This window comes from Myotis myotis, unplaced genomic scaffold (genome assembly GCF_014108235.1).
Source record: "Myotis myotis isolate mMyoMyo1 unplaced genomic scaffold, mMyoMyo1.p scaffold_m19_p_3, whole genome shotgun sequence".
Taxonomy (NCBI): domain Eukaryota; kingdom Metazoa; phylum Chordata; class Mammalia; order Chiroptera; family Vespertilionidae; genus Myotis; species Myotis myotis.
In genome coordinates this window covers 178373419-178386795 of record NW_023416335.1, presented here as the reverse complement: position 1 = coordinate 178386795, position 13377 = coordinate 178373419, and the positions used below count along the sequence as shown (strand labels likewise).

The following is a 13377-nucleotide window of genomic DNA, read 5'->3' as shown; positions in this document are numbered from 1 at the left end:
TTTGCATTAATAATGCATTGTTTGAGTTCGGTCCTGCAGAGTTGCTTCAAGGTCAACACCATCACCATAATAATTTAAGGAGGGAACTCCATATTCAGAGCCACAGTTGAGATCATTAGACAAAGACAAGTGAGATGACAAAGGCAAGTGAGATCTAAACACTGTGTTGGCCTCTTTTCTCTCCTACTCTCCCAAATACTCAAATATTTCCTCACCTCTCATTCGTGGGCCAGATGTCATCAATTCATTGTCATCGTCCCTTTTTTTGTTACCCAAGTCTATGGTATTCACTGTCACAGTTGATCTTATCTCTTTCTGAGCAGCCTTCATTCGGTCATATAGAACTTTGAAGAATTTTTCTGACCTTTTTTGTTCATGCAACTGCTGGTAGAAAGAATACTGCAAGAAAACATATTTTGAGATATCAATACCCGAACAGAGAAAAAGTGTTTTTATGCTTGAAATAAACATAAGAATTCTAAATGAAAGCACACATTTAATGTGCTGCCCTCTTTCATTTCATAAATAATAAATTGACAGCTTTTGCCAGTCTCCTGTAATCTTTAACGTATACTAATAATATCTTGTATTTGCTGAGCACTTTCCAACATATTTTTATATGCTATTTAATTCATCCTATTTATTTTTAAAAATTACAAAGGCACTATAAGAAGTTGTATGCAAAGTTCTTTGATTTTTATGTTATTATAAAGTCATGTACTGGTTCAACATTGATTCATTGAGTGCCTACTACATACCAGGCCCTATGCTAGCACTAGAGACAGAATGAAAAGGGAAAACAAACACAGTCCCTGCCCTCATGAGTTTGCCATCTAGAGAAGAAACCAGCCACTAATCCAATGATCACCCTGTGCAAACGAGTTTATGGAGAATTGCAAAGAGTTGTTTTCCTTTTATCTAAATTACAGTATATTTAATTAAGAATATGTTACCATGGTAACCTCACTCACAGGAATGCACTGATAAATAGGCACTAAGTCCTCTGGTACTTCATTAAGCTATATTTCTTTGCCTGGGTTCCAGGACAAGCCCACCATAAAATAACTTCTGCTTTATGGTTTGTAATGATGTAGAAAGGATTCAATACCAAAAATATGATTAAAATATATCTTGGTGAGAGGTGGAAATACTGAACCTTGGAAGTATCTGCCCTAATCACTTTCTGCTGAGTGACTTAGGGAAGCATCTAGAAGAGGTCAGAGAAAGGAAAGATGATACACTCTAGAGAAGTTAGAACTGGCACTGGCTGGGGAGATTAAAAATTATTAATACTAAAACCATGGGCTCGACACAACACAAGAGAAATAAAGTAAAAAATTAAGTAAGATAATAGCCCCAGAGTTATATAACCTCGCTGAGAAACAGTGTGAAGAAAACTTATGAAAAAGCAACAATTTCCAGATCAAGTAGAGTTGAGCATAATCCAACTAACCTAAACAGCCAATTTGGGGGAGTTTGGCTCTGCAGACATGCTTTCCTGCAGGAAAGCCTGGAACCGTGAAACTTAGGTGAGACTCTAATGACATCAGGTCTGGACATGATTGCCTGTCCTGAAATTATCGATATCGACAATGCATAGTCACCGAATGGTGTATGAGGCTTTGGAAGTTGGCTTCATATCTACAAGGGGAAGCTCCTAAGCAGAAGGCTAGCAATCCCTCAAGAAAAACAGACCAAAAATCCACAGTAACCATAGCAACTAGAGTGAAACAGTTGAGCTGGTTCTGCTAATTCAAAGGATAAATGTAGCATTCACAGACCTTACAGTCCCACAAATTAAGGTGGTGCTTAAACCCTAATATTTTCAATATAATGGAGTTAGAGGTTGAAGGGGAATGTAATATATTAATGAGGAAGTTGTAGGAACTTCATGGCTTTATTAAAATAAAGTTTTATAATTTATATAGTTCCTTGACATATGTTATCTCTTTGATACTTTCAACTGTGTGATGAATAGATAGTGTTCTTAATTCCACTTTGTAGATTTAAAAAATGATGCTTAGTAAAGACAAGTGAATTGCCCAATATTATATAACTGGTAAGCAGTGGAGCAAGGATTTAAATCTAGATTCCCTCTTTCTAAATCAGTAAATTTATCAAGTAACTTCTTAAGCTCAAAACTGCAAATTATTTACACAGACCACACCCCTTTTTTAAACCAGGCCTCTACAAAATCTAACATTATGATTTTAACAAAGATAATAAGTGTGCTTCATATATGTGTATGTAATCTCAACAGGTAGCCTAAGGGTCTCTCTTACTAAATATATGGTTTTTGACTAGGAAACTGCCTCCATAAGCTTCATAGAGTATAAGGAAACTCTAAGGTATTTTTCAGGAGTGAAGGGTGATGGATGAGTGACAGAGGAAGTACTTTCCCCCAAGAAGGAGGGGGGAGACTACATATAGGAGGGCAGAGAAGGGAAATGAAGTGAGGAACTGGAGAGAGAGAATAAGACTAGGGCATGATATAGGGTGAATCAGTCAGAGAAATTTCCCAGGAGTGAGGAGGTAAAAGGTTATTTTAGAAAGGAGATGTTGCGCTAGCCAGTTTTGCTCAGTGGATAGAGCATTGGCCTGCAGACCAAAGGGTCCCAGGTTTAATTCCAGTAAAAGACACGTACCTTGGTTGCAGGCTCCTCCCTTGCCCGGGCCCTGGTTGAGGCTCGTGCAGGAGGCAACCAATTGATGTGTTTCTCTCACATCGATGTTTCTCTCTATCTTTCCCTCTCTTTTTCACTCTCTCTAAAACTCAATGGAAAAATATCCTTGGGTGAGGATTAAAAAAACAACAACAACTTAATAGAAAGGAGATGTTTATAGTGGTTAAGAACATAGACTCTGGAGCCAGACTGCATGGGTTTGAATCCTGACCCTATTTCTAACTAGCCATGTGATCCTGGATAAGGAACTTAAACCACTTATCTCAGATTCTTCTTTGGTAAAATGAGATAATATGAAAGTTACCTAATAGATTGTTGTAAGGATTAACCAAGTTAATACATGTAAAGCAGTAAGAACAGTGCCTGATATTTAGGAGGTATTATCTACCCTCCCCCTCAACCAATCTTTAATAAAGTATATTCCACATATAAATTGACTTATGTAGCTAGGAGAGGAATCAGAGTCCTGTCTCAGTACCACAGGTATAGAGGTATCAAGAGAACCCATGAACTAAGAAAGCAAGACATTGGTTGCTAAGAAGTCTGTGAGAATGTGCAACCCCATAGAGACTACCAGAAGTCTGGGAGAGTCATGAGTTTTAGACTTCGAAAGAGCAAGGATTAGGATTCCAGTTGACCTCAACTAGACCTCTTCGAGCCAGAAACACTCCGCTGACTTCTGGGTTGTACAATCGTGTGGATACATGAGAAATCTGAATAGGGTAAAGCTGGTAAATGAAACTGTCATAACCCATCTTAGAAGGTTCTCACATACAAAATAATTTAATGCTGTTTCATTAACAAATATTTGCTGATGGATATAAAGCACTAGAACATGATCCCCTACTTTAAGAAAGATGAAATTGGAGAGGCAAGGTGTCATACAAATAACAACAAACTAAAATAATCCCACCTAATGACCCTCAGTGGCCCAGAAGCAGGAATTGAGAAAGTATTATAATCCCAAGGATTGCTTCTACCTAAAGATGTCCCCAAAATCTTTCACTTCCATTCTCTGGATAATCTACATTTAACATTGTAGAGTTGTCTAGACAAATTTCTCTAGAAAATCCAAGCTGAATATCTGGTTGTAAAAGAAAGACAATTGTACAAAACAACAAGACTTAAATCCTGCTACCCCCACCCCTTGCACACCACTAACTTCCCTCAGAAGAATTTGTGCTGTAAAAAAGTACCAAGTGAGTATTAAATAAATAAGTGCTATGGGATCTCAGATAAAGGAGTGATTGCCAGATAGGGAAAACTTTGTGAAGACCCATTCATTCATAGAGCCATCACTCCTGTCTATTAACCCCTAGATTAGTCCAGACATGATACCAGACAGAAGGTATTCAAAGCATGTGGTCTCAACATTTAAGGATCCATAATTTACTAGACTTGTTTTCTTTTTTTTTTTTTAGACTTGTTTTCTAACTAAGAAGTATCAGTGTTTTAAGGCTGTGTTTTGGTCATCGTGCTGCTTGCTGTTCATGAGGCCCTTATTCCTAAAGCCCCCCTCTTATTGGCTATGCCATATCATAAAATTCCTATTGTTCCTTGTATTTGATCGCTAAATAAAGGACAATATCCTCGTTCTTAATTAGATGTGACTTCTACTTGCCATGAATAGGGACAACGAATTCTGGAATTTCTAATTAGGTGTGAGCATAGTTTCCTTTTCTGACAAAGGCAAACCTAGAAAGAGCAGGTAGTGAGTGCAGGACTAGGAGGAGGTGGAGCCTCCCCTATGAGCACTTCCCAGTTCTCAGGCTCACTAGCATGCTCTGCTGTGCCTTTGCATGGGGGGTAGGGGGGAAGGGGGCCCAGGGAAACTTGGCAGGAGTTTCAAAGTGAAAATGGTCCCTTCGGAATAGTGGTCTGAGCCTCACACGCAGGTGAGCATATTGTTTGCTGCAGTAGAGCACCAAATTGATGAATGATGACTTTCAAATCACCCTGCCCTGAGCTGAATGAACAAATGAAATGGTTCTCGCCTTGCTAGTGAAAAATTCACCTACTCAGCTGCATCAGGGTACTGAGCACTGGGAGATTAGGGGCAACAGTATGTTACTGCTCTGAACTTCTAACAATGTATAAGGGAGGGATGTGTGGAGATGGGTGGGGAATGTTACTGAGTCCTGCTATAATGCCAAATATTGTGGGAGGAGTTTATGATTATTATCTCAACATTTACTTCTTAGATGAGTCAAATGTCGCTTTTTCTTTTTAAATATATTTTATTGATTTTTTACAGAGAGGAAGGGAGAGGGATAGAGAGTCAGAAACATCAATGAGAGAGAAACATCGATCAGCTGCCTCCTGCACACTCCCTACTGGGGATGTGCCTGCAACCAAGGTACATGCCCTTGACCAGAATCGAACTTGGGACCCTTCAGTCCGCAGGCCGACGCTCTATCCACTGAGCCAAATCGGTTAGGGCCAAATGTTGCTTTTATCTGCTGGGTGTCAGCCTAAAATTTCCCTAAGCAAATCAGAATTTCTGGTATAATGTTAGGGAGGATACTTCTAGGGAATGTTCTGCTTCACTGCATAATTTGCAAAGCTCCATAGTGTCTATAGCAAATCAAATACATTTATAAGGAAAAAGGGATACAAGACTGGTTTATATATGTGTGCAGTCATGAGAAGCTAAAAGAAAACGCATTACTTTCCCTTGGTTTCTATGACAAATCAATAAGAAACACAAGTAACAGATGTAACGCTCATCATGATGAGCAGGTACCTGAGTTTGTGTATTGCCTCCTTCGAGCAAGGCAATGCCAAGTAAAATGCCTTCGGAAAAAATCCTGTCGTTTTTGGTGTTCACTATAACATCGATAACAAGTTCAGATGCACCTTCTTTGTCCAGTAGACACTGAATATCTGACATTGATATCCCCATCTTATCTGAATCCTGCCCAGAAAAGCTTCCTGCGATTAGAAGATATAAATAAATTTTAATTACAGACATTATTAACATATAAGGTTTTGAAATTCTTAGACCTTATGAATATTTAAAATTGGTACTCTTTGCCTACAAAGTTAAATACAATATAAGCTTCAGATTTTTAAAAATCAAGTTTATAAAAACATAACTTTTAATGAAATGTATACCATCTGTAAATTATTTCTCTTACTAAAAATACTTTTGAAAAAGAAAACTAGCTTGATTTTTAATTTACATGTTAAGAAATTCTAACTTAGTTTACTTTACCAAGTTAAAAGAGAAAATTAATACTAATGTTCAAATCCATCATATTATGAACCTGAAATGGCAGAATGGTTCTTAATAGTGCTTTTCATTGATTTTTTTAATTTGATTGAGATATGATGGACATATAACATAAGCTTAAGGTACACAACATAATGATTTGGTATATGTATTACTGCAAAGTGAAGACCATAAAAATATTAGTTAACTTTCACCACTTCACATAATTAAAATTTTGTCCTTGTGAAGAAAACTTTTAGAGTCTACTCTCTTAGCAACTTTCAACTATACAATATAACACTGTTAAGTATAGCCATTGTGCTGTATATTACATCCCCAGGATTTAGTTTTTTAACTGAACGTTTGAACCTTTTGAACACTTTATTTAATTCCCCTATAGACACCTCTGGCAACCACAGATCTCACCTGTTCCCACGGGTTCTGTTTTTTAGATTAGACATAGTGGGATCACACAGTATTTGTGTTTCTCTGACTGACTGATTTCATTTAGCATAATGCCCTCGAGGTCTATCCATGTTGTTGCAGATAGCAGTATTTCCTCCTTTTTTTCATGGCTCATAATAGTGCTTTATAAATGAAATTTTTATATTTGTGCTATGTTAAGTGAAATATGAGAGTGCTGGCTGAAAATTTGATGAGAATTTTTAAATGAAGAAAAATGGTGAGACTTGCCTCCCCCTGGTGCAGATTTGCCGTAGGTTCCGGAAAGGTGTCCATTTATACCAACTCCATAATCACCTTTAAAGTATCGATTCAGGAGTATTTTTCTCAATGTGTTACCCTAAAAAAAAAAAAAAAAAAAGAACAAGAAAGTGTTGGTTATTGTTTCTTTTTCCAATAAAAGAGAAAAATATCAGTGCATTAAAGTGCAACTTAAATGCATTTCATCAATGATGTTGAGATGTGGAAACAATTTTATACTGCATAAGATTTTTGGAGGCAAAATTTTGCAAATATTTCCCAATAAAATAACAATTTTGCTTCTCACAGAAATAGAGACTAAAATACAATATTTTTCAATAGACTGTACTAAGAAAATCACAAGTGCTATAAATTTGGGGTGCTTCAAAAGCTTAGGGTCCCAGTGTTGGTAAGAATATTCGTGGCACCTGAAGAGAAATAGATAAACACCCTAAGAATTAGAAAGCAAGACCTTAATTAGATGAGCTTAGTAAAATGCACTAGCAAAGTGCCAGGTATACAGCAAGTGCTTGAAAAATTAAGCTTAGTAAGATCGTAAATTATATCTAATCTCCAAGAGCTTTATTAAAAAAAGACAGTGGGTAAAAAACACAGTGTATTCCTTTATAAAACATGCAATTTAAAAATTCCTAAGTTTTCAATTTTGTACTAGTTACAAGATATTTTTAAAACAATATATTTTGTGATATAGTCATTCACATGTACTTAAGCAAAACAGATAACTCCAAATCTTCCACTGCATTATCTATTATTATTTTAATAAAGAGTAATTTAGAAAGTATTTTTAAAGAATACTTGTTTAAACTATTTAAATGATCACGTCGATTACTGAGGTACTATCCCCATCATGCAGATAGGGAAACTATGCCCAAGTGTCTATGTAATTAGCTGCACCTTATGCAGCTAACAGATTGAGAGCAAGACCTGAACTCAGTTCTTGACTGCAAATCTCGGCTATTTTTCTACACTTTGCTGCACGCCCCCTTCCCAACTACGCCTCCCCGCCTGCTGTGACAAGTGGCTCGCATTGCTCCTTCTCTTTCATGCTTTGGTTATCCTTCTTTCTCAAGCCCTTAAGATTTTGTCCTCAGTTCTCATGTTGTCCTCCTCTCCTCAACTTCCCTCTCCCCCGTCGGCAATTTCGTCTGATCCTCAGTTGCACAATCCCTTCTGCAGGTCTGACTGCCAAATGTGCTTCCTCTAGCCTTGACCTTGCTCTCCTAAGCGTCTCGTCCCGTTTCCACTTAGAATTCTTTAGAACATCTGAGGTTCTGCTGGCACCTCGAACTCAGTTTTTCACTACAGACCAGTCCTTCTCTCATAAACTTGTTCACTTTTCAATTTCCATTTACGTTAAGGAGATCACAATAATTCTGGTCATTCAGGCTGCAAACTTAAGGGATCATTTACTAGTCCTCACCCTCCCCCAACTTGTCAATGGTTTGTGAAATCCTGCCTATTCTATCTTTTCAACTGTAGTTTCCAATAGCGCCCTTATTAACCAAAGTGAACTATGTGATGATTTCTCACCACAGTTTTCTAAGTCTTTCTCTTTGTTCACCTCATACTCTTTGCCTAAAAAGCTCCTCTATCTTACTGATGGACACATCCTACCTTCCCTCTTCATTCTACAAATATTCATTAGGTACCTACTGTGTTTTGGGAATTACTGTAAGTGAATAAGACATAGCCCTCCCCTCCAGGAGTTTACAATAAGGTCAGTTCCAAAACAGAGAGGCATACAAGGCCCTGTGGAAGCACAGAAGAGGAAACAGTGGACTCTGAAAAGGCTTTACATGTACACCTCCCATTAACCCACGTGACCACCAGAGGAAAGCCATCCTGTGCCCAGCCAGTGTGCACCACATCCATCCCAAATGTCACAGTGAATTTTAACAGACACTCAAAGTGTCTTGAGTTGTTTATCTTTATAGCAACTTTTATTTATTGATACTTAAGTTCTTAGAACACAAACATTTATGATGGCTTCCTATTTCATGTTTACTTCCTTTAAGACTGTTCTATATAGAGGAGTAGTGAGTAAAGGTGATGACTGGTCTTGGAAGAAATGGTGAGATGCAACAGCTGATTCCACCAATGAATACAACTCTACTCTCCCTTACAAAACTTAAGTGAGGTGCCTGGAGAAGACCAGAAATGAAAAGTGTTTCCTTTTTTCTTTTAAGGGAAAGTCTTATGAGTTGAATTACTTTCATCTGGCCAAAGAATGACCTTCCAAAAGGGGAGGGAAAAACAAAACATAACATTTTTTTGGAGTCAAATGAGCTTTTACTATGTATCTCATCACAGTAGAAAGAGATGCTATAAGAGAGTTTTAGACCCAGAAACTATGGGATTGAAGTAAGTTGTGGAGAAAAATGAACTGAAGAACTAAATTTCTTTAAAGGGTAGCTCAGTTTGTTGCACTAATCACGGTTCTCACCTCTACAGACCAATGTATTGCTTATCACCCTGAGCCTGTGAGATACACTGGCCCAGCTGTCCAGGCCTGTTTTCCTTGAAATTGCACAAGTCAGTGTCACTGTCTAGAAGAGCACCTGCTATGACTAGAGGCCAGGGGCTGGGGTCCTTGAAAACTAGCTCCCTGTTGATTCTCCGTAAGAAAGACTTTAACCACTTCTCACCACAAACCCAACCAAGAGATAAACAAGAAATAGTTTATTTTCTTTTAAAATGGAGAAATAGAAAACCGCAATTTACCCTTTGCTTTAAAAAATGCCTGTTATATTGCTAGAAGAATAAAGTTGCTTGAAACCAACCACAGAGTGCAACTGTGCAACATCAAATTTTTGAAAAACATGCTATTTATCATTATTGCTACATTCTCTTCGGGGGCATAAAGTAAAATCACAGGTACTTATCAAATTCAATCACATCAAAATCAAATGAGCAACACTCTTCTCATCCAATCCCAGCCTAGTTAGCAGCACGTATTTTCTAACTGTAGGCTATGGCAATGGCATAGAAAGGGGAGTGGGTTCCCCATATCTGGGTTCTTAACTCTGGAGCCACACTGCCTTGGGTTCCAATCCCTCTACACCACATACTAACTGGATGATCTTAAGCAAGTTACTTTACCACTCTGTGCCTCAGTCCTAGAATTATTAAATGGAATACTCATATCACTTACCCTCATTGGTTTCCTGTCACGATCAAATTGGTTTCCTGTCACGATCAAAATATATAAAACAGTCCCTGGTACACAATAAGTGCTTTATAAGTTATGTAAAGTTGACATGATTGTTGTTGGTATTAATATTATCCAGATCATTTATAATTCACAAAGTGCTTTTCTACACACTTTCTCACTTTATACCAAACCTTCCCACAAAAGTAAAATAAATTCTAATATACTAAGAAAATGGCAAAAATAATAAATAATAAACTACCCCAAATCCTAATTTGTCCACTATTAATCAGTCCTTGGAAGTATGTACTCATTAGCTAATATGCATACACTTCACTATATAAAATGTACCTTACAATTTCAACTAAAGTGGAAGAAATTCTACCTTGGTTCAAACTCCATAACTGGTGCTGAAAATGAACAAAGAATAGGTTCAGATAGAACAAGATTATGTTCTGTGTGACTTAATCACCCTCATTTAAGACTAGAAACCTTTAGATATTGCTACATCACAAGTTTAGCAGAGCTGATTTCTGTTGGCAAATATCAAGTTCTGACTTGAGGGATGAGAGGCAAACAGTGTTCCAACTTGTCCTGGGCCTTCTTAATGCCTCCACTCTCTGTGATGGGTAACAGTGCTGAGAACACAGATGCAAGTCCTTACCACAAATTCCTTACACTCAAATCAAGTGATTGTAGGACCACTGTCAGAAATTCCGGTGCCAGGGTTGTAAATTATTATCTCATAGCTATGATTGCAATGGCAGAAATTTGGGGAAGAATTAAAAAAGCATATAAAGCCATTTTGAAAAGAATTCTACAACAATTGAGAAGTTTGACTTCGGTACTTGCTCTTCAATTCCAAAATGAATTCCCAACTGGGCTTCTCAGCGAAGGTGTCTTTGTTGGATTAGACCAAGTAGAAGGAAAAAAAAAAGAAAAAAGTCCTTTCCAGTGTTTTCCATATCACAGTCAATTCCAGGCCACAAGACACAGCTTTTAGCCAATGTCTTCATGTGAACACATCCCAGATGTGCTAAGTGTAACGGAGCCAGGATAACTAACAATCACCTTCTGAAATTACAACAAAACATCTCCATAAAAAGACATCTTCTGTGGCCAGAGAAGTAATGCTGACAGTTTGTGAATATCTGGGAGGACAGCTTTTATCCTGACCACTTCCTGTTGCACCAACTCCAATGGATCAAAAATTAAGAAGCTTAGAAATTAGTGTTTTTGGTGGATAGAAAAGATAAAAAATGTATTAGTCTTAGAAAGGATGAAATATTTTCTTTGATTCTTGAGAGAGCACGACACTGTTCGCCTTAATAGGAGGTAACAGCATTGACAGTGAATATTTCAACAATGTGAACTAATCTGCTCCTTTGCCCCTGGGAAACTTATACACTAAGGTAACATTTTTTTCCATTGTGGACAATCTAGTCATCATCAAAATATGATACCACAACCAGAATCCTAGAAAACCGAGTCCTCAACTAAAAAATTCAAAAGGTAATAAAAATTGCAAATTAAAGATGCTTAACTTAGGGTTTCCCCTCAAAGACCAAAGATTAGCTACGAATAAGCTTGGACAACACCTTCAAGGGGGCGATTGCATGTGCCTGTAGACCTCACATAGTCTTTTAACATTAAACTTGGTACTATTAGCCTAATAGGTGTTTCCATACCCTTTTTATTTAAAGACAGCATGTCTGATTAGATATTTTTCCTCATTTGAATTCCCAGGGGTAAAAAGCTACATTTTTAATTTTGAATAAATCATTGTAACAGCTGTATCCTAATGGAATTACATTAGGTCCATCATTATAATCAACTACATCTTCAAGGAACTCCTCTGGGAAAAGGTGACTAATCTCCCTATAATGTAGCTGTCTAATGGTTTGAATTTCTTGGTCACTGATTCCAAGGAGTATAGGCCAACACCTTCTTCTGATGCTTTTCCCCAGTTTTCATAAAGTGAGAAACACAAACTTCAGTAGGAATAATTATTACACAATTTCACAAGATGCTCTTCATCAACACAATGACACAATCATTATAATCTTGAAAAATATAAGGATGTCTCAACAATTTTAGTAAAAAAAGTTTATGAAATAAAAAAAATCCCATTTACCATTGCAACGAAAAAATTAAGATACCTAGGAATAAGCTTAACTAAGGAGGTAAAAGACCTGTACTCAGAAAACTACAAGACATTGAAAGAAGAGATAGAGGAGGACATAAACTAATGGAAGAATATACTGTGTTCATGGATTGGTAGAATCAACATCATTAAAATGACCATACTATCCAAAGCAATCTATAGACTGAATGCAATCCCCATTAAAATACCAACGGCATATTTCACAGACCTAGAACAAACTCTCCAAGAATTCATATGGAATAAAAAAAGACCCCGAATAGCTGTAGCAATCCTGAGAAAGAAGAACAAAGTTGGAGGGATCACAATACCAGATATCAAGCTATATTACAAAGCCACTGTTCTCAAAACTGCCTGGTACTGGCACAAGGACAGACATATCAACCAATGGAACAGAACAGAGAATCCAGAAATCAACCCAAGCCATTATGCTCAATTAATATTTGACAAAGGAGGCAAGAGCATACAATGGAGTCAAGACAGTCTTTTCAATAAATGGTGTTGGAAAAATTGGACAGGTACATGCAAAAATAAAATGAAACTAGATCACCAATTTACACCATACACAAAAATAAACTCAAAATGGATAAAGGACTTAAACGTAAGATGGGAAACCATAAAAATCTTAGAAGAACCCATAGGCAGCAAAATATCAGACATATGTCATAGCAATATCTTTACTGATACAGCTCCTAGGACAATGGAAACTAAGGAGAAAATAAACAAATGGGACTACATCAAAATAAAAAGCTTCTGCATAGCAAAAGAACCCATCAACAAACAACAAGAAAGCCCACTGCATGGGAGAACATATTTACTAATGTTATCTCCGATAAGGGTTTAATCTCCAAAATTTACAGGGAATTCATACAACTTAACAGAAGGAAGATAAACAATCCAATCAAAAAATGGGCAAAGGACCTAAATAGACACTTTTTTGAAAGAGGACATACAGAAGGCCAAGAGACATATGAAAACATGTTCAAAGTCACTAATCATCCGAGAGATACAAATCAAAACAACAGTGAGATACTATCTCACACGTGTCAGAATGGCTATATGAACAAATCAACAAATGACAAGTGCTATCGAGGATGTGGAGAAAAAGGAACCCTCGTGCACTGCTGGTGGGAATGCAGACTGGTGCAGGCACTGTAGAAAACAGTATGGTGTTTCCTCAAAAAATTAAAAATGTATCTCCCATTTGACCCAGTAATTCCACTTCTAGGAATATATCCCAAGAAATCAGAAACACCAATCAGAAAGAATATATATTTATCCCTATATTCATAGCAGCATAGTTTACAATAGCTAAGATTTGGAAACAGCCTAAGGGTCCATCAGAAGATGAGTGGATTAAAAAACTGTGGTACATCTACACAATGGAATACTATGCTGCTGTAAAAAAGAAGGAACTCTTACCATTTGCAACAGCATGGATGGACCTGGA

General features: G+C 37.2%; 1 protein-coding gene across 7 annotated transcripts in view; it reads right to left on the bottom strand.

The window, feature by feature from the left end:
• ITPR2 (inositol 1,4,5-trisphosphate receptor type 2) overlaps window positions 1-13377 on the bottom strand; it is a 421971-nt gene that overhangs the window by 137075 nt on the left and 271519 nt on the right. For all 7 annotated transcript variants that reach the window (XM_036302046.1, XM_036302048.1, XM_036302047.1 and 4 more), the window contains 3 exons: window positions 6589-6697; window positions 5428-5615; window positions 216-399 (listed from right to left, as the gene is read on the bottom strand). In XM_036302046.1, coding sequence (XP_036157939.1) covers window positions 216-399; window positions 5428-5615; window positions 6589-6697 — 481 coding nt within the window. The remainder of the gene's footprint in view (window positions 1-215; window positions 400-5427; window positions 5616-6588; window positions 6698-13377) is intronic.